At 44.0% G+C, this 25,335-nt stretch overlaps 2 protein-coding genes across 7 annotated transcripts in view; one reads left to right on the top strand and one right to left on the bottom strand.

Annotated features, from left to right (window-relative positions):
* Positions 1-25,335, top strand: part of ESR1 (estrogen receptor 1) — a 290,300-nt gene that overhangs the window by 255,756 nt on the left and 9,209 nt on the right. The gene's annotated exons all lie outside the window — the stretch shown is intronic.
* SYNE1 (spectrin repeat containing nuclear envelope protein 1) overlaps positions 6,618-25,335 on the bottom strand; it is a 451,782-nt gene continuing 433,064 nt past the window's right edge. For all 6 annotated transcript variants that reach the window (XM_067011034.1, XM_067011031.1, XM_067011032.1 and 3 more), the window contains 8 exons: positions 25,005-25,131; positions 23,752-23,963; positions 21,193-21,393; positions 20,069-20,197; positions 18,551-18,763; positions 17,450-17,542; positions 15,986-16,044; positions 6,618-7,569 (listed from right to left, as the gene is read on the bottom strand). In XM_067011034.1, coding sequence (XP_066867135.1) covers positions 7,329-7,569; positions 15,986-16,044; positions 17,450-17,542; positions 18,551-18,763; positions 20,069-20,197; positions 21,193-21,393; positions 23,752-23,963; positions 25,005-25,131 — 1,275 coding nt within the window. In that variant the 3' untranslated portion in view covers positions 6,618-7,328. The remainder of the gene's footprint in view (positions 7,570-15,985; positions 16,045-17,449; positions 17,543-18,550; positions 18,764-20,068; positions 20,198-21,192; positions 21,394-23,751; positions 23,964-25,004; positions 25,132-25,335) is intronic.

Raw genomic sequence — 25,335 nt, forward strand, 5'->3', positions numbered from 1 at the left:
GAAGATAAAAGAGCTGCCCTTTCAAACGTCCCGTGTCCCATTTCCACTCAAGTGTTCTGACAGGTGAGTGTTCCCGTTCCCCAGCTCCCAGCTCTCTGTGACCTTGGAGACACAAGCCTGCAGCAGCTGCCAGGGCTGTGTAGACCGCTGGGTACCACAAAAGACCACCAAGAGAAGACACTGCTTGATGAAGCCCCCGGGGGAATGGTGCCAGGACCTCGCCGAGCCAATAAACAGGAGCCAAAACTCTGAATGAACAAGGTTTATCACCTGCCAAATTATGTCACCACCCTGGTCCCATACTTCCCATTCCTGCTGAGCTCTGGGAAGCCACATGGACACTCTCTCTGCCAACGGGAAGTCCCCAGCCCTGAGGACCCTGCACATGCAACTTCTGAGAGGCCAAAGGATTTCCAGGACCCTCTATGCCTTATTACTTGCGGAAGAAGATGCCATCTCCATCCCAAAGACAAACCTGGCAGCTCTGGCCTCACCTCACCCCACAAAACCCAACAAAAAACTGGGGGGATAAAAGAAAGAAAGAATTCTCCATGGCTGCCGTGGAAGTGTTTTCAGGGGAAGAATGCCCCAATGGCGGCCAGGCTGAGGGGAGGGGTTGTAGATCGAGTGCTGAGCTGACCCGGTGGGGGTGTCGTTCTGAGAAGTCCTGTCAGGAGAAGGGAGTCTGAAAGGCTCGGTCTTAGTGCAGGTCTCCCACGAACAACTCCACTAACGGTGTTTGTCTTGGGCGACTCTATCTCTTGAGGCAGCTAACTTTTTCTGTAAAGGGCCAGAGAGTAAGTATCTTACATAATGTGGCTGGCGGTAACTTCTCATTGATCTGTTTTTGTTTTACAACCCTTAAAAAAATAGGAAACCCATTGTAGGTCAAGGACCTACAAAAACAGGCCACAACCTGTAGTTGGCTGACATTTGTCTTGGTCTATAGTTTGTGACCTTTGTCAGGCATCATCAGGCCACAGGTCCCCTCCTCCTCACTCAGCTAAGAAGACAGTGAGGGGCTTCCCTGGTGGCGCAGTGGTTGAGAGTCCGCCTGCCGATGCAGGGGACGCGGGTTCGTGCCCCGGTCCGGGAAGATCCCACAATGCCGCGGGGCGGCTGGGCCCGTGAGCCGTGGCCGCTGAGCCTGCGCGTCGGGAGCCCGTGCTCTGCAACGGGAGAGGCCACAGCAGTGAGAGGCCCGCGTACCGAAGGAAAAAAAAAAAAAAAAAAGAAATAGCTTAAAAAAGAAAAAACAGTAGAAAAACAGAGAATAAAACAGGCTTCACACACAGATAACACAACTGGAACAATCTGGTCATGGAAATACACATTTTAAAAACAATGAGCTAACGTTGCCTCAACTGGGCAACATTTTAGAAAATGGATAACGTCTATTCCAGACCTTCGGCACAAGGGAATCACCCAGAGAACTTCAAACGGATACTGATACCCAGAGACCAATGATTTAATTGGTTTGGGGTAAGGCCCGGGGTTCGACATTTTTAAATGCCCCCTGAAAGATTTTAATGTACAGAATTTGAACATCAATAATTTGGGGTGAATTCCCATAATTTGGAAGCCACTGCTCTAGATTTAGGGAGCGTCTGAGGAAAAGCGTTCTCGTCTCCATTATGGGTGGCACTGTAAATCATTACCACTTTTCAGAAAATAATCTGGCAGAATTATTTATTAAAGTTTAGAATATACATACCTTTTTGATTCAGTAATTCCACCTTGAACAATGCAACTCGGGGAAATAAAAGCAGCGCGACACAAAGACATGCACGCATATGCCTGCAAGCATGATTAATGCAGCATTGTTTAAAGAGCAACAATCTGGAAGGAAACAACTGTTGAAAAAAAGATAATGAGATGTCCAATGCCGAGGAGATAGACACATAGGTATAGATATGTCTGTGGAATATTGTTCGGTGAAGAATGCAAGTCACAGAATAATGAGAATAGATCCAGTTTTTAAAAACACTTGTGTACACTGTTTGAATAAGAAAATCAAAAGGCATAGAAAAGTAACATCAAATTGGGAGATAATTGAGAGGGACATAGGAAACTGTTCATTTTTCTTTAGAAAAGAAGAGAATCTTTTGTAATTCAAATAGTTGATTTTTTAAAATAATTAGCCTTTAAAATAGACACATATAAAAAAGAGAAAGAAATGGGATTTTTCCTAAGATGAATGAAAACTTATAACAAAGTAACTAATATACTCTACTATACTTTATAGCGAATTAATAGTTATGTCTACCACCTATTAATAGTATTTATTATATAGCTTATATTTATATATAATTGCATATATCCATCATTACTAAACTCAGTTATACTATATACTGCTATAATTAAGACAGCAATGGAAAGATAGAGCAAGAACGCAAGATAGAGTCCAGAATAAGAATCCAGTTTTATATAGAAACGTATTATTCAGTGAAGCTGACATTACAAGTCGGTGGAGAAGACTGTTTACATAGCACGCCACCGTGGCAGCTGGGGAGAGTTAAATGGTCGCAAGACGAGGAAACCCAGGGGAGGTGGTGGATCAGAAGCCCAGCCCTAGAGCCCAAAGCGGCGCGTCCTTAACAAGTTTCCAGGTGACTCTGATGCTGCCGATACGGACCACACCGGGAACCACTGGCCTGGACGGACTGCTTTGTAGCATGACGCATCACGCCTTCCGTTTCTGGTCAACCTGTAAATCCCACGGGGACGTGCGGTGTGGAGGTGGGACGTGAGCTGTGCACGTGGTTTGCAGTTGGGGTAGCTGCCTGAACTGTCCTCGATGTTGGCAGCTGTTTGGCAGCTTCCCCCCCTGAGTCCAGCAACTGCCTCAAGAATGTCTCCTGCGGGGTGTAGGCCTGGGCTGGGCACGCACATCTGTGAGGCCCTGACGTGACTTCCTCTGGGAGATTCTGGATTTCTTCTCGACCACATCAGATGCAGTCATCTGCTGCACAGCTGACGAAGGACTTTCTTCTCCTGATACAACTGGGCTTTTCACATTCGGTTATGATCCTGCTTCTGTATTAGGTAACAGGTTAAAAAAAAAAATTGCAAGTCTGATTCATGTTACCGTGACCTTCATAGTTTAGAAAGATTATACGCAAGTTCCACTGGCCTCCTCGGCTCCCCAGATTACGTATTCCTCGTGGTTCAGCCTGGTTACAGTGTATCGCCCTGTTTTTTATTAGCCATTTTTCAACGTTCCGACTTCCCTAGCTTTCCAAGATGCTGCTGACCGACCGCAGAGTTCAGATGAGCTCCTCTGGTTCCCGCCTTCTGCCCAATAACCAACACAGGTCCTTCTCCATCTGAGGTGCCCTCCGCTGCCCTGCAGAGAGGGCTGCTTAGCAGAGGCTGCCAGCAGCGCCCCCAATTCACCCAGTTCCTTCACTCACTCGCCTGAATGAGGGCTCTCCTCCCCGCGTTGAGGCCCCTCTGTGGCAGTTCCCAATGGACTCCTGGCGGATATTTTACAACTCGGAGGGAGAGGTTAACAACGGGCCATGGCTATCACGATCTATTATTAAATCTGAAATGGAAATGACCACACTTGGTAAAGCACCTCCTCTCATCACCCGAATTAACCTCTTCGTGCTGCATGTGACTAAGGCAGCAAGTGCAGACCGCTCCACCCACCCCCATTTCCACAGACTCTTCAAAAATGCACCCCTCTGTAACGTCAGCCAGGTGACAAAGAAGTTAAAAGGAGGGGAAATTTGCTGACAGAAAATGAAGAGACTTAGCAGGTTTAATCTCCCTTTTCTCCTCTACATTAGAGATTGTTTCGGTTTGTTCCCTTCAAGTGTCCTCGGTATCCTTCACCCCAAGTTTCAGGACGTAATTGGTGGAGGAAAATACAGAGGCTCCTGTACATCACAGGCCCACTGATGACGTTTTAATGGGTAATTAAACGGGAAGGGATGAGATCCCAGCTGAAACTTGACCCCGGAAGCGTTTGGAGCAGTTCGTGCCCCACCATGGTGGGCATTCAATGCGTTCTTGTGATCTGAGTGGATGCCCCGCTGCCCGGGCATTCCTGGTCCTATTCAGCATATCCTCTGAGAATATTTTATTTCCGTATAATTCCCGATGGGTACATTAGGGGATGCTGATGATGGACTGGTGGGAGGGCCAGAGCTCCCAGCTCTCGGGACCTGCTTTCAGGTCCCCCCAGACCAGCTGGAGACCCTGCTTTTCTAGCCATGATCGGCTCTCATAAATCAATTCGCTCCACGTTTCTCTCCTTTATGATCTTTTAAGTGGCCTGCCAATAAAATCTTGTAGCTCTAATTTCTTAATATTTGGCCCCAGGGCATGGGCTGTAAATCTGCCTACCCTAACTTGCCTTTTGACAGTAAATCTCAGCTCTCGGCTCGCTGAACTACCCATCCAAGCCTTTTGAAGGCATCTCTTCTCACTTCTTACAAAAACAAGGGAAGCTGCCGCCACGCCATTTTCCAGGAGGCAACATTCCTGCTCCCCGGGGCATAGTTTCCACAAAAACCTTTCACTCCTCCCTGGACTCTTTAAGTAAATCACTACTTTTAGTTTCCAACTCTTTTTTTTTTTTTTTTTTTCCTCTCCATCTTAGCTTTATGGATTTTCTCTTTCCTCAGCTTTTCTAATGTTTTCTGTTTGCTTGTGCAAATCTCATTAGCAAGGTATTATTAATCCTACCCTTCGTCTCTTCGCCCTTCCTCACCCACCACTTTCGGAGGACATCACTCCCTATCTCCAGGCCACAGCAGGGCTCCGACAGCCCTTACTCCAGAAGTGAGGGCCTTTTAAACAGCCATCAGTGTCCTTTTAGCCCCCGACTATTGTTTCAAACCCCCCTCCTCGTCCACAAAGCCTTTGTTGACCACAATCTGTCTCTGTTGCCTGGGAAGCTGCCGGCACAGGCGAGGATGCTCCTGATGGTACCCTGTGTCCCCCCCCCCCCCATTAGCCATGGGAGATTGTGTGAGCTCTAGACAGAAATCCTAGTCTCTTCCGTGGCTGCCCGGCCCTTGCTAGACTGGTGTGTTATCGTCTGGGGAAAGCCAGTATCTCATGGCTTTAATGCTTTACACTCACCGGGGCTTCCTACTTCTGTCCTGTTCCAATGTTCTTTTGTTTAAGTCTTCAAAAAATTTAATAGAAATGCACGTGATGCCTTCTGTTGAGTGTTTCCCAGGGGTTTTAGAAAGGCACAAATGGGACTCTAAAGAGTTTTTCCTAATCAAAGCCACGTTATTTTCTCGGCCACATTTAACATTTAATTTTTCAGTGATGGGAGATGCATAGTCAGTTAATTGCCATGTGGAGATGAAGTGGCTCTATAGTCTCCTTGTGCTGGCCTCCACCATGACCGATGTCTCACTGTGTGGTGATTTCCGTAACGTGGCGATGTCTGTCTCTTGAAGGGCTGGATTGCTCTAGAAGCAAGACCAGGACCTCCAGGTATTTGGGGCCGGGGTGACGGGGAAGCGAGGGAAGAGCCAGGCTTGAAGAGGGACCATCTCAGAGGAGGGTGCAGGGCATCCTTCAACTCCAGTCTCCACCACTGCTCACAGCCTTTCCAGCAGCAGGAAGACAGGAAACGTTACACACAGGTTTGTCGTCTTTAGAAAAGAACATCTCAACTCTGATCTTCCCTGCGCAGATTGAATTAGAAGGTCTGCAGTGAGTCCAGAAATCAGAAAGCCTAAAATACATTGAGACGCTTGGTTGAGAAGGCACTCAGGCTATGAACATCACGGAAACTATGGAAGGCAGTTCCAGGTAATTCTGAGTGCCCCAGTTTGGTTTAAATTCTCAATTTAGAGCAGGATTTGTAAACTAAATACCTCCGGGAGTTAGGCTGGTACAAGCAATGAGAGAGGCTGATAGGCTAGTCGTGCAAATGTAGTAACTGTCTCCTATTCTTCCAGGGACAGCAGCCCTGTCACTCAGCAATTACTGTCATGTGGGAATGTGTGTCCAGGACACATGAGCTTTCCATTCTCAGGAGAAGCCTGAAACGTGGATTTTTATATAAATACTCTCCCTCCAATTTTTAAATGGTGGATTAAAATGCCACGAGCGTCAAACAATTCCATGAGGGGCACTAGTTGGCAAGATCGGAGGGACAGAATAAAATCTGATTGTAGTTGGACTTGAATGATGGACTACAATTGTATTTCTTCTGCTAGACAACGAAAACAGAAGATTTTGGAGCAAAGAAGGGATCTGACTAGAAGAATGCTTTAGGGATAGTCACATGGCTTTTTGGTACCCTTGGGATGGAGTGGAGAAGGGGCCTCAGTCAGGAGATTATAGGAGGTTCTTCCAATTGTGCAATGAGAACAGAAAAGAAAGGAGAGTATGAAAGATGCTGGGAAGCAAGAGTCTGTGAGATGTGACTGGCTGTGGAAGGAGAAGGAGGAAGGAATCATCCGGAGTCTTCTATGTCTAAATATACACTACCTCTATTCATCCTTTTTCTTTAATATATACTTATGTTTCAGCTTCATTTATTCCACCAGAAATGATCATTTAGGTTGCGTTCTGATAAGTGCCTGCTTAATAGGGAAATTTAGCATCATTTCTTTAGGGAGAAAAAAAGCACAGACAAAATATTTCATAATCTCTATAATAAATGCAAAGAAATTGATACAAACAAAATGTGGCTTTAGCAAACTGTACATACATAAATATCACTTTTTAACTATAACGTCCGACTTTCTTTTCCACATAAAGCCTCCCATGATTTTATTACATCCGATTTTTCTTTATACCTTTTAAAAAAAGTGCCTTTTAGATTTACAGCTTGTGCTTCTAAAGCAAGGTTAGAACATCATGCCCCAAAGAAAAACAAGGTAAAAAAGAAGCTGTCACACAAGCTCTTAAAAACTGTATGTTACAAGGTTCTCAAAGCTCTTCAGCACTGGTTGACTGGTAGATTGTTGGATGCCGACATGGCGCTCAGGTAGCATCATTTATTGAGACGATGGATCAGCGCTGTGGGAAAGCTGCCCGCATGGTCTCTGGAAGTCCCTGGGTATGCACAGGATGGACCAAAGGCCCAGAGTTCACTTGTCCAGGGAACAGTGGAGGTCCTGAATCTCTTTAGTGCTGAGGCTCAAACAGAGTATCTTCCAAACCACCTGCATCTATCTGCTCTCCTCCTGTCAAAGCCACGATTCGCACACAGGGGATACGGAGGCGAGCTGCAGCTGCTGCACCGAGGGCATCCGCCACGATTCAGGTCCTCTCTTTGCGAGTTTGGGATCGCCCTTGGCCAAATCCTCCTTGTGCTACCAGCGCTGCTGCAGATGGCATTGCTTGGTTCAGAGTGGAGGAGGGCCATTTGTGTATCTGAGCATCGGGTGGAATGATCGGGCAAAATTGTTGGAGAGGGCGCAACTGTAGTCTTCCTCTGACATTGGTACTAGGCAGGCAAGCCCGATGAGGGACAGCAGGAGGAGCTGAAGAGGAAGAGCCGCTCGGAGGACTCTGAACAGGAAGGCTCGGCCAGACCGAGCTGGCCGAGGCTCAGAAAGGGAGGAATCGGAGCCACCTTTTATGGACCTGAGAGAAGAATCGACATCAATAACTCATATATCTCAAATGTTGGATGGATGCTGCTTTTTGCTTCCTCACCTTCCTGGAAGCTAAAGGGTCAGGCTGAACACAACCCAACCTGGCAATTTAGTTGCCAGCCTCCTGCAGTAAACCCAGGTAATCTCCCCACCACCAAATGAAGCGCTGTTTGGAAAATGCACTGATGGAAAACAGACATTTAGTCAACTAAAGGTAACTAATTGGGTTCAAATTCCACCCCTTAATTTGGTAAAACATTTTCCATCCACAAAGAAAACTGTTCCACACACATTCTACCAGCATAAATTAAGTAGATCCGGGATAATTAAAATGTGGATGTTTGATGCAGTACATTTTTGGTTTAAGAATATCAGGCAAAATTAGTTGCTGTCAGGACGATACAAGGTATCCCTCCCATCTAGCCGTCCTGGATGTGCCAAAGTCCAGGCAGCAAGGACAAGAACAGCTGCGGTCATTTTGCACAGACCCACAGAGTTGAATTATTCTTAGAGTATACCCTGGTTTCATCTTGCACTGAATCAGCAACTGACCCTGACATTAGTGGGTTCCAAAGCTGCAAGAACAAGGATGACAGTGGAGTCAGTCTACAGATCACTGGTGCTGAATGACACCCATTCCAGGCTGATCCTTCTATCCCTAGCTCTGTGAATTTGGGAAGTTCCAAGTTCCGAGTTTTCCTATCTACTTTAATTTCCGCATCTACATTGAAACAGTGCCTTAGAGATGAACCATGAATTTCAGAATTCATAAGAAAGACTGCCTGTGAAATGTTGAAAATGGAAGTAGGTTCTGAGTAGGGGCCACTGTTTTCTCCTTGTGAGCATTCATGAATGTTTTGCTACTAGTGGAAAAGATGAGGAAAGAAGTGTTATTTACAGGAGGAATTTTGTACACACACACACACACACACACACACACACACACACACACACAAAACACCGCAGAAGCAAAAAGAATACATGTACAAGTGAGACCCACTGCCCCACACCTAGTAGGAATTCTCTAATGGTTTAATGGTAAGAACATTGAATGTGAGGCCCTTGGAGAAATACGAAGGTGTGAAAACTGTACTGGTTACTCTGTACATTTATCTCATAAGAAAACACTATGACTCCAGCTACGTTATCAGCCATTAATTTCTGAAGACAGATTATACTGGTATCAGTGAGGGATAAGGAGTGACACCAAAGAAAATAAATGTTAAAATAAAAAAACAGACATAATCCCCTTAAAAGGGAACAGAGGGGCTACTCAAAACTCCTTCATTAAACTACCAAGAAATATGTGAGACAAACAGACTAGACTGGCCCCAAGGAGCCCTGAGCAGCCGCGTACCATACTATTTCTACTGCAGCTCGAAGTGTGATGAAAAAACAAACCCCTGGCCTGAACTGGGACTGTGTTTTTCTGGTCTGCAAACCTTGAACAACTCACTTCACCTCTAGGCTACAAGCTCTTCTTCAAATCCTTCCAATTAGACTAAACGGTCTTCCAACTTGCAAGTTCTGTTTATACATTTTACGTCTTCTACTGATTGGTCAGCGTAAAGAGTCTGCCAACTGGGAGGCCACAAGAGTTCAATCACCATCTAGTGGTCAAACTGATTAACTGCCCTAGGCTAAGACCAATGAGTTATTCCCAAAGGGCTGAACAGGACAAACTGTATATTTTGTGATGATATACTAAAGCGTAAAAGAAGTTATGACATGAAGAGATTAGTGGTAGGACAGGAATAAAACACAGACTTACTCGAGCATGGACTTGAGGATATGGGGAGGGGGAAGGGTGGGCTGAGACGAAGTGAGAGAGTGGCAGGGACATATACACACTATCAAATGTAAATTAGATAGCTAGTGGGAAGCTGCTGCATAGCACAGGGAGATCACCTCTGTACTTTGTGACCACCTAGAGGGGTGGGATAGGGAGGGTGGGAGAGAGGGTGATGCAAGAGGGAAGAGATATGGGAACATATGTATATGTATAACTGATTCACTTTGTTGTAAAGGAAAAACTAACACACTGTTGTAAAACAATTATACTCCAATAAAGATGTTAAAAAAAAAAATTAAAAAAAAAAAAAAAAAAAAGAAGTTATGACACATACCTGTTCAACAGAAACTTCTCCAGTGTACCTAATTGTAAAATATTTGTGTTGAGATAAGGCCTTAGAGAGTATCTAATCCATCTTTACTTCTGTAGGCAAATGGCTAAGGACAGTTCACATTTGCTGCGCTAACGGCTGGGCGACAAAAGCATTTGTCTTGGGTTCTCTCACTTAATTGCCACAACAGCCCTCAGCGTGCTTGTCATCTTCATTTTAGAGCCAATGTAAATGAGGTACAGAAAAGTAAGGGAACCAGCTCAAGGTTATACCGCTAGCAAGTGGCAGAATTAAGATTTCAACTCTGGTATTTTAACTCCCAGAACTTGAGCTGTATAAATAGAGTAAATCACCCGCCCCAAATCCACCACTAGAGGAAGAGCTCTAGCAGGAACTCGGGGTTCCAAAGTCCCTGCCTACTGTGCCCTCTGTTATGCTTTGTTGTTTGGCGACATAAATGAAGGGCGTCCGGGTCATATTTATGGCGCACGTATCTCACATACAGAAGCAAGGAAGACAATACTTGTATCCTAAAATACTTGGAGGTGGGTGGTTTCCTCATGTTTAAAATAAAGGCCTCTAATCGTAAAGCTTTGCAGCATGACACAGATCATCAAGTCAGAATATGGATACGAGGGCATTTTGTTTTGAGGCAGTTGTACAACCGTGGGAAAGTAATTCAGTCTCTCTGGCTTTCAGTTTTCTCCTTTGAAAAGATGAAGATGCATTAACATCATAAAATCTTTTTGGTTCTGACAATTTATGAATTCAGCAGTTGAAGTGTCTGGAGAAGGAAGGGATAGTTACCCATGAGCTCTGGATTGACTCTTCCTTCAATACACCTTCTCCTTGACCTGAATATATGCCCTGGAAAACAATCCTCTCCGCCTGTCACCTGTCTGAGTTATAACAGAAGCACAAAAGAGAGCTCCACGTTTCTTTATTATTTGGTGCTTAAATAAAATAAGGGAGATTTCTAACTGATGCTTTCTCTTTAGGAGACACCTAAGGACATCAGTGGTGGGCAAATTTATGCATATAATTGATAGTAACGATCTGACTACAGAGCTGAATAGCCCCTCTTTGTCAATTATTAGCTTCTTTGAACAATACAGCCAAAGATCAAGATCAAAACAAGGGCTACACACTGACTAGTCCACTCCTGAGAAAAGCGAGAAGGGTCACCATCTTTGGAATGCGGGCTCAGATGCTGCAGTCTGCTGAAGGATATGGCACATTTAACAGCATCAGAGCATATTCCGTATTAAAATTTAATTAGCGTGTGCTTTCTAATGTTGAAGAACGCCAACCTGGGGAGAAATAATGGGCTGAGATAGAGGCAAAGAGAACACACAGTTCTTAGTGAGCTTCCGTGCAGTTGACTGCTCTTGGAAATGTCCACCTGTTCTACTGAAAAAAACGCCACCCACTTGGGGCAATTGCCAAGGTTTCAATTAGCCCAAAGTTGCTTCCGCTTAGGGTAAACCCGTTCTAGAGTTTCTAGTACTAACAGGTTAATGATACCAAGTAAAAGGGTACTTTTAATATTTAATCTATTGACCTAAAATTACGTAAGTTTCAAGTCTTGGGAAATTTGACAAGGGGAAGAACAAAGACATCTCACTGAGCTGTCACTCATCACTTTCCAATGGCCTTATTCCACAAACAGAGGCAGTAGAGATGGTGTTGATAGAGAAAGACTAAATGTGTGAACTTACTTGAGGAACTTAATCAATGGAGATATTTCAGGTAATCCTGTCCAGCAAAAACATGCTTATTCTCTACAAGTGAATATTTATTCTATTATCTTTCTCACTCCCCTCACTCATTGAAATTTGGGGGTAAATAATTGCCCAGGTGTTGTTTCATCTCTTTCCTAAAATACGTACGGTTGTGGGAGAAGGAGGCTATCGGGGAGGGGGCCACACGTACGAACACACCACAGGGAAGAAAGTCTGGCCGAGGGTTGTGAGAAGCCTGAAGAGTGTGCACATGGAGCGAGCGTGTCTCGAAAATTTTACATCAAGGAAATAAAATGAGTTAATTCTGTGCATACATCATTTATACGAATGAAAAGACACTTTCCATTCATCCTGCTACTTGTTAGCGAACACTGGCGGTAGAGGAACAGAAATATTTTGTGAGGAAATATCAGGTTGTCTGCGATCGTGTTGCCTGTCCCTGTGTGAATGGTCTTTATTCCCTGGATATGTGGTTCAGAAGACAAATTCCCAGGATCAACTTAGGATTTGCCTCTCTTTATTCCAAGATGAACATTCTGGCTGGTCCTAAGCTATCTCAGGCAACCCACGGGAGCCCAAGCCCTGGAACTGTTGTTTAAAGTACCCCACCCATTAGGAGCCCTTCAGTCGGGAGGAGTGGTTAACAAGCTAGGATCCAGAGTCAGAGAGACCTGGCTTCCAATTCTACATCTTCACACAGATGTAGAGCACAAACGTATGGACACCAAGGGGGGAAAGAGGCGGCGGGTGGTGGTGGTGGTGGTGTGAACTGGGAGATTGGGATTGACATGTATACACTGATGTGGATAAAATGGATGACTAAGAAGAACCTGCTGTATAAAAAAATAAATAAAATTAAATTACAAAAAAATTCTACATCTTCGTGCCTCTAATCCCTGGTGTCCTTGTCTGTAAAATTGGGAAAGAACACATTGGGAGGGTTAAATGAGGTAACAGCTATACAGCTCTTAGCATGGTGCTTAGAACATACTAAGCGCTAAATAAATGTCAGCAACTTATCAGTCTTATTTATATGTATCATTAAAGCAAGGGTGTGATGACTCGTAACCTTAGGGCTTTTGCTGGATTCAGCCTTTCCTTCCAAGGAAATATTCCTGATGTATAGCAGTGCTTTCAAAGAGGCGATGCATTTTCTAAGGTGTCTGACTTGGTCCCGGGAAACACTGGGAATGCAGACCTCAAAATATAAGAGAAACATAGTGGAGCCTTACCCTATAACTGTCCGCAGCCCGGGTGTCCAGCCTGCCCCAGGGGCAAGGCTGTTTTAGGCTGAGGTGCTTTGAGAGCTTTGAATAAATAAATCCCCAGGGTGGAGTTTGACAGAAAAGACTTAGAAAAAAAAAATTCCACAAGAAACTGAATGGTGTTCAGAGTTAGGCCCTGGTGTACACGCAAACACCCCCACTGTGCCTGCTTATATGTATTTGGCTCCCTTGAACACGTTTTTCAATGAGGTCTTTTTTCCCTCCCTTTCAGTGTTTCAGCCAGTCATTTGCCACTTCTTCTGTCTCATTTCTTTGTGCAGAAGGTACCAAAGACTAGAGATGCCCAGAGAAGTTCTTAATTTTACAGTTCTCAGCTTTGGAATGAAGTTATCAATTCCCTCTCTTCAGACTACAGAGCAGTGATTCCTTTGCTTTGCTGGAAATCGGAGTAAAATCTTCCCATTTGTGAACTTCAACTAATCTACAGTAGAATTCTGAAGAGTTATTGGCTATCAGGTTAGCCAATTTTAAGTCAAAAGTAGAGAAGAAGTATCAGCTGGGCCGTCATAAACATTGCTTCAAAAAGCATACATCTTAAATAGGTTTAATCTCAAAAATTGTGGATAGTTATTATGAACATATACTTTCAGATGTTTTTCAAATGTTTAGAATTTTAAGGAGTCTTGGGAAGCTCCTTGTAATTGATTTAGGGGTTCTCTAGATTATGACATAGTGCAAGTTTTTTAGGACAGGAACCATATTGTATTAATTTTGTGGGCCCAGGGCCTAAACATAGTAGGTGTTCTGTATACACTGGCATCAATCCATATGCAGGCTTAGAATATTATGTAAAAGAACACAGAACAGCAGCTGTAGAATCAATATGAAATATACAGCAGGCAAGCAACTGATATTATTAATATTTGACTTTAGGGCTTCCCTGGTGGCGCAGTGGTTGAGAATCCGCCTGCCGATGCAGGAGACACGGGTTCGTGCCCTGGTCCGGGAAGATCCCACATGCCGCGGAGCGACTGGGCCCGTGAGCCATGGCCGCTGAGCCTGCGCGTCCGGAGCCTGTGCTCCGCAACGGGAGAGGCCACAACAGTGAGAGGCCCGCATACCGCAAAAACAAACAAACAAACAAACAAACAAACAAATATTTGACTTTAAACCACAAAAATAATATAAGAACCCTCCCTTCAAACTAATACCCTGTTTCTTTCAACTCAGCCTCTTTCCTCTCAGGAAGAATATGTGCCTATCACGTTCCCACTGCAGATCGCTGGGGTCAACACTCTAAACTGTTTGGGCTTTTGCAATAACCCTTCAAGTTTGCTGGACCAGTGCAAGATCAAACGCAAGGCAATCTCAAGTCTCAATGTAAAGGAACACCGTGACAGCCTGGATTGTGAGTGAAGTTAATTCTTTCCCAGCAGACTCTCCGTGTCATTGCCCACGTGGGCGCACCCCAAACAGAGGTGCCAAGGAGTTAAAAAGTCCAAGAATGTTCAACCACAACCCGTCTGCCAAGCTGTTTGCTGAAGTTGGCCATTCAGGTGAAGATCGTTTGTATTCCAGGTCCTGTAAGCAGCAAAGTGGACATCATGCTGTGTGCTCAGAAAGATGTTAATAACCAGTGCTGGACAGAGCAGAGCTGAAAGGCGCCTTGCGGATGTCACAGTGAGAACGTGGCTGTCCCAGCTGCAAAGCCCCATTAAGAGACAATATTGAAGCAGTTGCTGCCCTGTGAAACGAGGCCTTTGACATTTCAGAAGGCCGTGTGACTGTCTGAAAGAATCGGGGACATCCGGGAACCGAGCTGTGGTTGCTATTGACATCGCATAATAACGTAAGAGCTTTCTCCCTTCTCATCACCATCATTTATGTCAACTGCAGAATGGCTCTCTGGTGTCCTTAAAGGAATGCTATGGGGACATGCCCCATCTCTGTTCATGGCACATCAGCAATTTGTGGGGAGACATGGATTACATAAAACAGTGATCTGTCTATAGTACATGATGTCTTCTCTTGTAGGGGGCTACGAAAAAAATCAGAGCACCTGGAGAAGCCCATCATTCTCTTCAAAAATCCCTGTGAGTTTTTCTCCATTCATGTTTCATTATTGTTATTTTGTTATGGCCCAAAAAAGCCCCACAAAATTGTCATTAAACCAAACCAAAGGGAAAGAAAAAAAAAAAAAAGCAAAACATAGTGGAGGGAAGATTAAAACCAGAAAGCACATCAAAATCCGTTCTGCATTACTTCAGCTGAGTGGAAATGAGATGCAAAGGCCAGCCCCTTCCTCGCTCAGCTGGAAAGCTAAAACTATTACTCAGGGCTTGTTTACACTTCCTCATGCCCCACCCTCCTTCCAGGAACTGGGATTCCAGCTCAGTGGTGATAAGTTTCCAGAGGGGCAAACTATTTTAACAGTGAACTGCTCATGATTGGAGTGAGGAAGCTGCTTCCAGTGACAGTATTTCCATTTTTAGAAAGTTGTCTGGGGAAACATGAACTGATTAGTGGAAGGGCCAGGGAGCACAGACGTCACACCGACAACGAAGAAGGCAAAGCACTGCTGACTGCAGAGACAGGGAGGGTTGGAAGCCAGGCATAAAGCAAAGTGGCAGCCGTGAGGGGGCTCTCTGGAGGCTCCCGGGCGGGGGGCACTGACTGCTCTTGTTTCCAGAGTGAAAGAGCTCGCCAAGTGTCAGGAAGGTGAGTGACTGAGTGTGCTGGCTGAAGAGAAATTTTAGGATAAGCAGAAGAGAGAAGGGGCTTGTAAATTCTAAGTAATACCAAATTAGGACTTGCCATTTTGAGAATCCAAAACCCACAATCTGGATAAAACACAGAAATAAAATAAAAAGCTGGGGATGTTAGTATATTTTATTCAGATTTGTGGGTTCTGGGAATGGTAAAATAATTCACTGATCTATTACCTGACTTATTGTAAAATCTAGAAGTAAAGAGGATGATAAAATTCTGCCATGAATCAAACTGCGCTGTGACATCAGTGATATCGAATCTTTACGAGCACACAGAATAAAAAACCATCGGATGAAGAGTACCGGATGGCCTAGGTAGAGTTAAACAAAACTTTGATGGGGTCCAAATAGTTTATGCTCTGAGATTTTCTTGTACTTCCCACTTAGAAAAGTCTCTTCCAATTTATTAGGCAAGGGTGTGGACTGAAATGAGTAGTTTCTCAACTACCCTGAGGCAGACCAGATAGAGGCCTACCTAAATTCTGGACAATTTTCATCATCCTCTTGGAGTTCTAGAACAGTGTGGAAACCAGGAGAATAAGGTACCTGCTATGTGGACTGTTGACAGAGGGTCCAGGCTGTGAGAGACTACATTTGCCTCGTGGCTGTTTGCAATGAACAGGGGTAAAGAAAGAAGAATGTTCAGTCCAGGCAAATAAAGACAAGCTACTGATGAAAATTAAACTAAAAGTTCAGCAAAGGAAATACAAATCAAATGAAATGATCAGTACCCATGAATCAAGGAAACTGGCTTTTCTTTTGTTGAAGAAGTGAAATCAAGTTACATCTATATTATTCATCATTGAAGAAACATGGCGGTTTGGCCATTCACACCACAATGGGTATATTTCCCTCACTTTTCATGGTAGAAACACAAAGGACTCCACACTAGCCAAAGATTTCTGTATATTTACTTATAATAAATATAAAATTCAATACGCTGTGCCATGTATTTCAGATATACCTTACATATTTTTCATCTTCCAGAACAATATTAAAATTCTTGGTAGATTAAAAATAATGGCAGCGTGAGACTATTCTGTGTAGAGTGATGAAGACCCGACAAGTTAAGTCCTCAAGTTAAATAAAGCCTAAAATTTGACTTGAAAAGCCAGTATTCCTTCACATTCTTAAACTAGGATCTATAGGAAACTAGCGAATGTAGTAAAAAACAATCCTAAGAAGATAATAACATTTATCAGCATAGAACTTAAGTGTTTATAACAAAAAAGTACAAATGAAACCAATACTTCTAAAAACTAAGGAAAATGGAATGATAATAAAAATGAATATAATCATAAAGCCAGACCAAAAAAAGTAACAAAACGAAAAACAAGCTTCTAATTACACAGAGAAATCAAGGTAGAGAGGGTAGCAGGGGTCAAATTGGTCTTCTTCTCCTCATTGTGTGCCAGTGAGACAGCCCCCCAACAGGCCTTGTGGGTGAATCATCTTGAGTCGTTGCCACTCTGAGGGCAATACGATCGCCGAAAACCCTCAAGACCACCTCCAGGAGCTTCTTTGCTTGAGGGTCAACAGAACCTCCATTTGTCTTATAAACTCAATGGTCTCATGAGATGCTCACCGTTTGGGAGCTCACAGATGCTCTCTGGCTGAGGCACCCTTTTAAGTGGAGCCTACTTTTTTTGGGGTGGACCACGGCAGAGGTGGTTTGAAGGGAGGGGCCGCCAAAGGGACAAGGGAGCACTGCTTTAGAGATGGCCCTGTGAGCAAAAAAAATAATCTGCCTCCCTGCACACCAGCCAAATGTTGAACCTGATTCTTTTGAAAAACAGAACTGCTCTTCCCATTCCTCAGTGCATGTGGGAAGGGTTTGAGGCAGGGCTGAGGAAACAGAGCTTCTCTGCGTCACTGTGTGACAAGCCCACGTTGTATGGGGACTCCTGCTTTGCAGGGGGAGAGCCCGTGGACCCTGCGTAAGGTACCAAGACTGTCACGCCCCAGTGGTCCCTCCCGTGGGCCAACTGAAAATGACCAGTGGAAAGTTACCGTTTTCTGCCTGTTTGGGCTACTTCTTCCTGATGTAGGACTCACAGATCCTGAGGTGTCCAGTTCATCAGCAGAAGACCAGGAAGATAAATCCTACGTGGGAAATAGATTCTCTTAATGATTCCATGTCCCAGAGCCACAGTGGCTTTGTGATCTGCAAGTACTTCCCACCCCATCCCTATCTATCCCTCAGCCCGTCCCCTGGGCACGACAGAATCAGATGCAGGAAGAACAGAACCTAATACTTCCCGTGTGTTGGGCTTTCCTGGTTGTGAGTTTGGCCCTCCTGGAAAATACCGGTGGAGCTTCGTTATTACTCGGCCGCTCGGAGCTTTATTATTTCTTAGTGACATGGACGGGGATGGGTTGAAGTGAAGGGGGTAAAGGAATCTGCCTTACAGCTGCAGGGTGCTCAGGCCCGAGAGAAACCAAATCATTTGAGTTAGAAACAGAAGATGGTCAGTCACCCAGGAGCCTGCCTTTTAGCATCAGAGAAACTATATTGTTGCTGGCACCGCTGTTATTGTGAGTAGGTGGTTCTTTTGCCTGCAACATGTTTGTGTGTTCATAACAGGATTTCACAATTGAATGTTGGAAGTCTTACCTGCAAATGCATTTCTTAAAACCAACAATATTACCACGATGCAGTAAATTTAAAAATAAATAATAGATAAACAAATAAGTGAACATTGGACATTTTGTGTGATTTAACTGCCAGCTGAGAAGAGTTCATACCTTCTAAGGTTTGAATATGAAACTCATATGCAACAGCTGGTTGTGACCTCCTCTCGTAGTGTTACTGAAAGCGCGTGAATTCTTAAATAAACTGGGTAAAATCAAATGCCACAGTAGTGGTGGTAATAGGGTTAGCAGTAACAATTACAAGAGGTGTTTTGGATGTAACAGAATCAAAAGTAGTGCCTTATTATAAAAGTTTTTGAGTTACTTTTTTATTTTGAGCCAGACTTATAAGAGCAGTGATTGAGAGAGGACACTCTAGTCTCACAAGTACTACATTCAGAGTCTCTAAAATGGATAAAGATGATGCTTGTTTGGTCTCCTGTAGGACATGCTACATAATGATGTCTGTTGAGAGCTTACCTGCTGACTGCTTGACATGTCTAATAACTTCTCCAGCTCCTTGATATGACGACTGACCTCCTTCAAGAGAAGTTTGAGCCGATTTCCAATCACATGCACTTTTTCTTTGGCCTCTAAACAGTCCGTGCCTTCAGCATTCACCAATAGTTGGCAAGACATGTCTTGCAGTGAGGCCACTTTGAGTTGGGATTCCAACAGCTCATGCCTTATTTGCTACGAATATCATAAGAAATATTTTTCTAAGAGTTTTCAGTAATTCGAGAAAGTTCCAAAGGTGCACAATGATGTCACTTTAACTTAGTGGACAATCAGACCTAAGCATCAGAATGCTGTGCTCACACGAGGACGGATACAGCACTCCGCGACGTTTGGGAATCAGGGGCCTCTGTTCTAACCCTGCCTCTGCCAAAATGTATCCTATAAGACCCCTGAACCTTTCTGATCTCAGTTTCTCATTTGGTAAAATGATGACATTAATTCCTGCCGGGTCCACAGTAAGTATTACTGGAAGGTTCAAACTGGTGAATGTACGTTAAAGTATTTAAAATATAAAGTGTTATGCAAATGAGACATAAACCATTCTTTTAGAAAGAGAAGGAAAACATTAACATATACATATAGAAAAACTCAAGTATGTGGAGTTATACTCAGATATCTATTTAAGATTTTTAAAACGATATATGGGTGATTCATCACTCACAACTTAATGTCTGAGGTCAAAAGTCTAGTAAAAATGCAGCTGCATAGCTATTTCCTCCTGGTTTCTAAGACCTTTATGAGACTGAACTAAAAGCTGACAATTCTGTTAGGTATGTGCGAGTGTTAAATGTCAAGAAACAGCATTTTAAACATACAGAAAGTGACAAAATGCAAATCATTTTCTCCTAATGGAACTCAAATATGCTTTTTTATCTTCTATAAAATCACTTAAGTACACTGTACATTATATTGTCCAAAGTTCTTTTTATAAGAATCTACACAGAAATCCTGTAAATTTCCTTTTGAATTTAATACTAGAAAAAGTTTCTTGCTCCTTGAGAATTGGTTTGTCTCCTTTTTGTCAGGTAATAAAAATCATTTAACTTATCAGGTTTCCCTTGTTGTCTTAGCTTTCAGAAAACTTGGTGCTACGGTTCGTGTTGAATCCGTATACTTAATTCTTCTTAAGAAGTCTTAACGGTCTCTATTCTAATTCCTTTAATTATCAGCCATCCAATATATTCTTGGGATGTAGATTCAACACATACAGTTTAAATTAAAAACAAATGTAATTTGCCAAAGAGCTGCCTTGATAAAAACAAGCTAATTAAGATGAAGACCGTCTGAGGATTTTAGATGAGCAATGGCTTTAGAACCAGATTCTAAAGCTAATAGATATCATCTTCTATGTACATGTTTGCTTCACAGAGATGGGAAATCATGAGGGGTAAAGAAAGACTAAGAGATTATAATGTAAAAAGTAAATAAGTAGTACCAACTATAACATAACCAGACGCTGTCCAAGTGCACACATCTTACCGTAAGCTGTTTCAGATGGTCCTGAAGTATCTCTGCATCAAGGTTAGAATCAATAGGCACAATCTCATTTTTCCTTCTGTCAATGTTCTCAAGCATAAGAAGCAAACCATGACTCATTTCATGGAAATCCTAAAAAAAATATGGAGCATACAATCATTTTGAATGAGATATTTTTCTTTCTCTCATAGCTTAAATATTCATGCTTTACAATTCCTACCATTGGGTTTTTTTTTTTTTTAAGAAGATGCTGGGGGTAGGAGTTTATTAATTAATTTATTTATTTTTGGCTGTGTTGGGTCTTCGTTTCTGTGCGAGGGCTTTCTCCAGTTGTGGCAAGCGGGGGCCACTCTTCATCGCGGGGCGCGGACCTCTCACTATCGCGGCCTCTCCCGTTGCGGAGCACAGGCTCCAGACGCGCAGGCTCAGTAGTTGTGGCCCATGAGCCTAGTCGCTCTGCGGCATGTGGGATCCTCCCAGACCAGGGCTCGAACCCGTGTCCCCTGCATTAGCAGGCAGATTCTCAACCACTGTGCCACCAGGGAAGCCCCTACCATTGGTTTTAAGATCTTATACACAACTCCTTTCTAAGGAAGGCACTAGAGCTGTCGTAATTATCTGAGTTCATGTTCTTACCAAAAACATCTAATTTATTACTCGAGGGAAAAATTAGACATAAGGAAAACTGGCATCAAAATGCTTAATTTCGGGCTCCCTGCTTAGTGCAGTATCTGTCAGACTGTAAAACACCTGGCAAATAATTGTGGTCTGAATGGATGAGTAAATATTTGTAATGCTCACTTGGATGTCCAAGAAATGTCTTTCTATGTGCTCAGAAAATACCTGTTGAATGAATAACGAATGAGTTGAAGGAGGAATGGTGAGGCTGAGATAAACGTGTGGGACTAGTCTCTCGTTAGCTGCAAAGAAGTGGGGTCTTTGAACTCCTGGTCACATGTACAAATTCTCCAGTAAAATGAAAACTTGGGGCACAAAGTTTTCTCACTCAAATACTGACTTTGGAGAGTAACTGTGTCCGCCTAGTGATCTTGATAAATCAAGTCACAGACTCAGCTACACTGGAAATGTTTGACTTCAGAGCATGGCAGGCCCAAAGCCCCACAGACCTGACACTGCATCAGTGCATCCTGGAGAAGGCCCCGCCATTCCTCCAGCAGGGAGCACACGCGGTCCCAGCGGCCATTCATCTGGGACAAGCGACCCTGCAGATCCTGGCTCTCCTCACTGCCAGTCTGAGTGAACTCGGAGCTGCACAGATTGATGGAGAGGATGATGGCCTTGTGGTGGTCCACAGCTTTCTGGAGCTCCTGCAAAGAGAAAGGAGAACAATCCAACAAGGAAAATAACACTAAAAATACTAAAGAAAAATACTCTAAAACCTTTGGAAATGCTTCACCCAAGTGAAAAGATCCATTAATTAACACTGGCCTTAGCAGGATGGCTCGGTAAGATGCAGTGGGTACACACCATTGGGAACCACACCGTAGTTAAAAGAGATGGATCAGGTGTATACTTGACGATGCGAATGAATCTTCAGAAAATACGGTACAAAGTGAAAGAGAAACAGATAGATATGGGTGGCAAAACAGCATTTATGTAATTTAAAATACATGTGCACACACACAAATCCACATTTTTCATGAATATATACGAAAAAAGAATATGTGTTAAAATTTCAGAATGGTTGCCATGGGTTTGAGGAATTGGGATTAAGAAACAGTGGGGGAAAAAGGACAGATAAATAAAATTAAGGGGAGCTTTGCAGGAAGCAATGATGACCCTGGCGAGTGAACTAAGGGGTATGATTAACACCCACATTCCCAGCATGGGATTCAACAACAGACCAAACCCAACCCAACCCAACCCAAACTGGTCTCAACGCTGTGTGCAGAGGCATGAAATGGGAAGCTTGATAAGAAAGCAGATTCCCAGGCCCTGGCCTCCAGCTGTCCTGACTCCACAGGCCACCAAGGGTTAGTGGCCCACAGGCCACTAACATTGCCTCTGTCACAGGCCAGATTTTTGTGATGGTAAAGAGAATGAATTGCATTTCATCAGCTAAGCAATTTAGTTTAGTTTCACAAAAAAACAGGTGAATGATTTTTTTACTGTGTGCATTTCCCCAAAATCTAGAACTAAATTTCAAGAATTTAAGTACAAGTTTATGTATTAATAATTGAATATCTGGGTACTGTTTAGATATTCCCACATCAAGGTGGGGTCAGTGATCCTACAAATCACATCTACTCAGGCTACATTTTCTTATAATTTCTCACCATTTCTGTTATGTTTCCAACTTGTCTTAAATTTGCACTTTTCAATGGGTTCTTAACACCCCATAATGTAGATTCAACCACAGAGACAGTATTAAATCAAGAAATGTTGTAGAAAGGACTAGGTTATTCCACAGATTTATTCTCAGAAAACAGATAGGAAAGATGGGGAAGAGGTGCAGAGGAGGGTGGCTTTTTCTTATCACACAGGCTGACTTTCCAGGTCTCATTTTTCCACTCTAATCTCACTTAGGTCTCAGACTCTGGTCAGTGTTTGTTTCATCAATTTATTTGGAATTGGTTATAATGCAACACTGCCTTACATTTTCCTGGAAAGAAACTAAAGTAATTGAAGTACTCTAGATAAAAAAGCATTTTGTAATCCAGATCATGTAAATTGCATCCTTCATCCTGAAATTGATGGAGCTGGTGCAGAGGTTACTCTATATGAAGTCTGAGCATCTGTGGGGAAGACTCATTTCACTGTTTGAAAGTGTAAAACAAAACAACTAAAACAAGCCAGAAATACGGCACCCCAAAAGAAACAGCATACAGAGAAACTAGGGAGAAACAAAGGGAGTTAATCCTTGAGCCTGGAGGGCCCGATAGCCCTCCTATTCTGAGGAAGAGCACAGCTTGACGTTCTCCAAACAAAAAGGCAGGACCAAGAGAGCTATTAAGAAGAAACTGAGCTCTCCATCCACAGTATGCTTATTAAAGTCTCCACATATCAATGCATTTCAATAGCTGGGCTGAGAAGGATTTTTAAGATCTACAGAGGGAGTTAAAAGAGGTTATCTTGTGCACTACACCCATCCAGGTCAAAATCAAATGTAAACGTCAGGTAATTTACTGCGATTACTCGATGGGTTTTGTTTGCTTGGATTCATTTCACTGAAAATTGCTTCTGCCACTATTATTATCTATTTCAGAAGTTCTGCTGATTCCAGAATGTCAAGTGGCTTGCTTAGGTCTCCATAAACTCACACGTATATGACCTGGGAGAGGACTGACTCCTCTCCAGCTCTAGATATAGACTTGTAGGACCCTGGACATAGCTGTATTTCCTTTAAAAGAGGTTAATTAGGTCCCAGAGGTACCTGGATGTTTCACGAAACTTTAATTGGTCATTTCTTAGCTACCAACTCATTAAATCATGATAATTTTCATGGGGGCTGGTTCTGCAATGCAGTCCAGCTCTCAACCATTCCAAGCCTTCCTGCAAACACTCTGATCTGGGGTGGCTGGGGAAGTGTTCGTGTCCGTCTGTGCTGACCATTCCCCCGCTGCTGTGTGACTGCACAATGGCCAGGGCTAGTGGGCCAGGGCTGACCGGGCATGCCACGTGGCAGCTTTCTCTCTGGCGCTGCGGGAAAGGCCAAGGGTAGCTACCTTGAGCTTTTTGATCTGGAGTGCGATGGGCTGGATATCAGTGCTGCGCTGCAGGCGCTGAAGCTGTTCCAGGTCCTCCTCCATCTCCTGCAGCCAGGTCAGAACGCGGTTCAGGTCTGAGTGAAACTGCTGCCACCTCTGGGGATTCTGTTTCATCCTCATCTCCTTGCTCAGGGCCTGCGCCTGGAGGAGCTCCCAGCGGTCAATCACACCTGGCAAGACAGCACATGCACAGGATAGCGAGGGATCGTCCTCCACGGAGAACGGTTAGGAAATGTGTGACACCTACATGGGTGGCTAACTTTAAAGCAGCAACACAGGGCTTCCCTGGTGGCGCAGTGGTTGAGAATCCGCCTGCCAATGCGGGGGACACGGGTTCGTGCCCCGGTCCGGGAGGATCCCACATGCCGCGGAGCGGCTGGGCCCGTGAGCCATGGCCGCTGAGCCTGCCGTCCGGAGCCTGTGCTCCGCAATGGGAGAAGCCGCAAGGGTGAGAGGCCCGCCTACCGCAAAAAAAACCCAAAAACGAACAAACAAAAAACCAGCAACAGAAAGAAAGTAATGTCTCTGGGCATTTCTGTTGTTGTCAGCTGTAAAGAACAATATGGTGGCTGTGTTTTTCCCATCTGCATTTTTAATGATAATGGAGAAAAGATATTAACTACTTAAGATTTAACACTGTGAAGGGCTTTATGAAGTAGTAAGCATGAAAGTGGGTGAAGATAACATTCAACTCTTGGTTTCCTTCTGCAGGAAAGCTCTGAGAGTGTACAGAGCACACACAGAAGATTCCTGACTAGTGATTAGAGACGGTTGGTGCCTTAAAATACATGGGACATGGGAAAAAAACCACTGTGATTATTTTCACCTCCCCCTCTGTCCCCAGAGATCATTGTAACATGGAGGAAAGTTCTCAGGATGGACCGGTGTAGAATGAGGTCCGTGGCACAGTGGAACTCGGGGGCAACGAGGTGCTTCGAGATCTTCTGTTTCACTCTGTCTTTTTTTTTTTTTTTTTTTTTTTTGCGGTACGCGGGCCTCTCACTGTTGTGGCCTCTCCCGTTGCGGAGCGCAGGCTCCGGACGCACAGGCTCAACGGCCATGGGTCACGGGCCCAGTCGCTCGGCGACATGTGGGATCCTCCCGGACCGGGGCACGAACCCGCGTCCCTCTCATCGGCAGGCGGACTCTCAACCACTGTGCCGCCAGGGAAGCCCTTTCACTCTGTCTTGAGTTGAGCACAACCCACTCACCAGCTGTCTGGGTTTCGGTGCTATTCAGGTTAACAAAGCCAGGAAAATGCTCCTCTTCCTCCGTCAGTTTGTGTTCGAGTCTTTTCACTGAGTCTATACTGCCGCTGCATTCACCCAGCAGTTTCATCTGTTTAGATACAGAAAAGAGGCCTCCCGTCACAAAACACTCCAATTGTCATGAGTGCAAGAACTCCCAGAGAAAATATCTGTGGAGCTCCTCAAAAAGGGCAGTAGCTGCGTGCTGCTTCTCTATAAAGAGTAAGCCGCTCTGCTGAAAACAAAAAAGTCAAGTTCAAAAACATGCTTCTTAAACAGGTGACACATTCATATT

The sequence above is a fragment of the Kogia breviceps genome, chromosome 13, assembly GCF_026419965.1.
Source record: "Kogia breviceps isolate mKogBre1 chromosome 13, mKogBre1 haplotype 1, whole genome shotgun sequence".
NCBI classification, from domain to species: Eukaryota; Metazoa; Chordata; class Mammalia; order Artiodactyla; family Physeteridae; genus Kogia; species Kogia breviceps.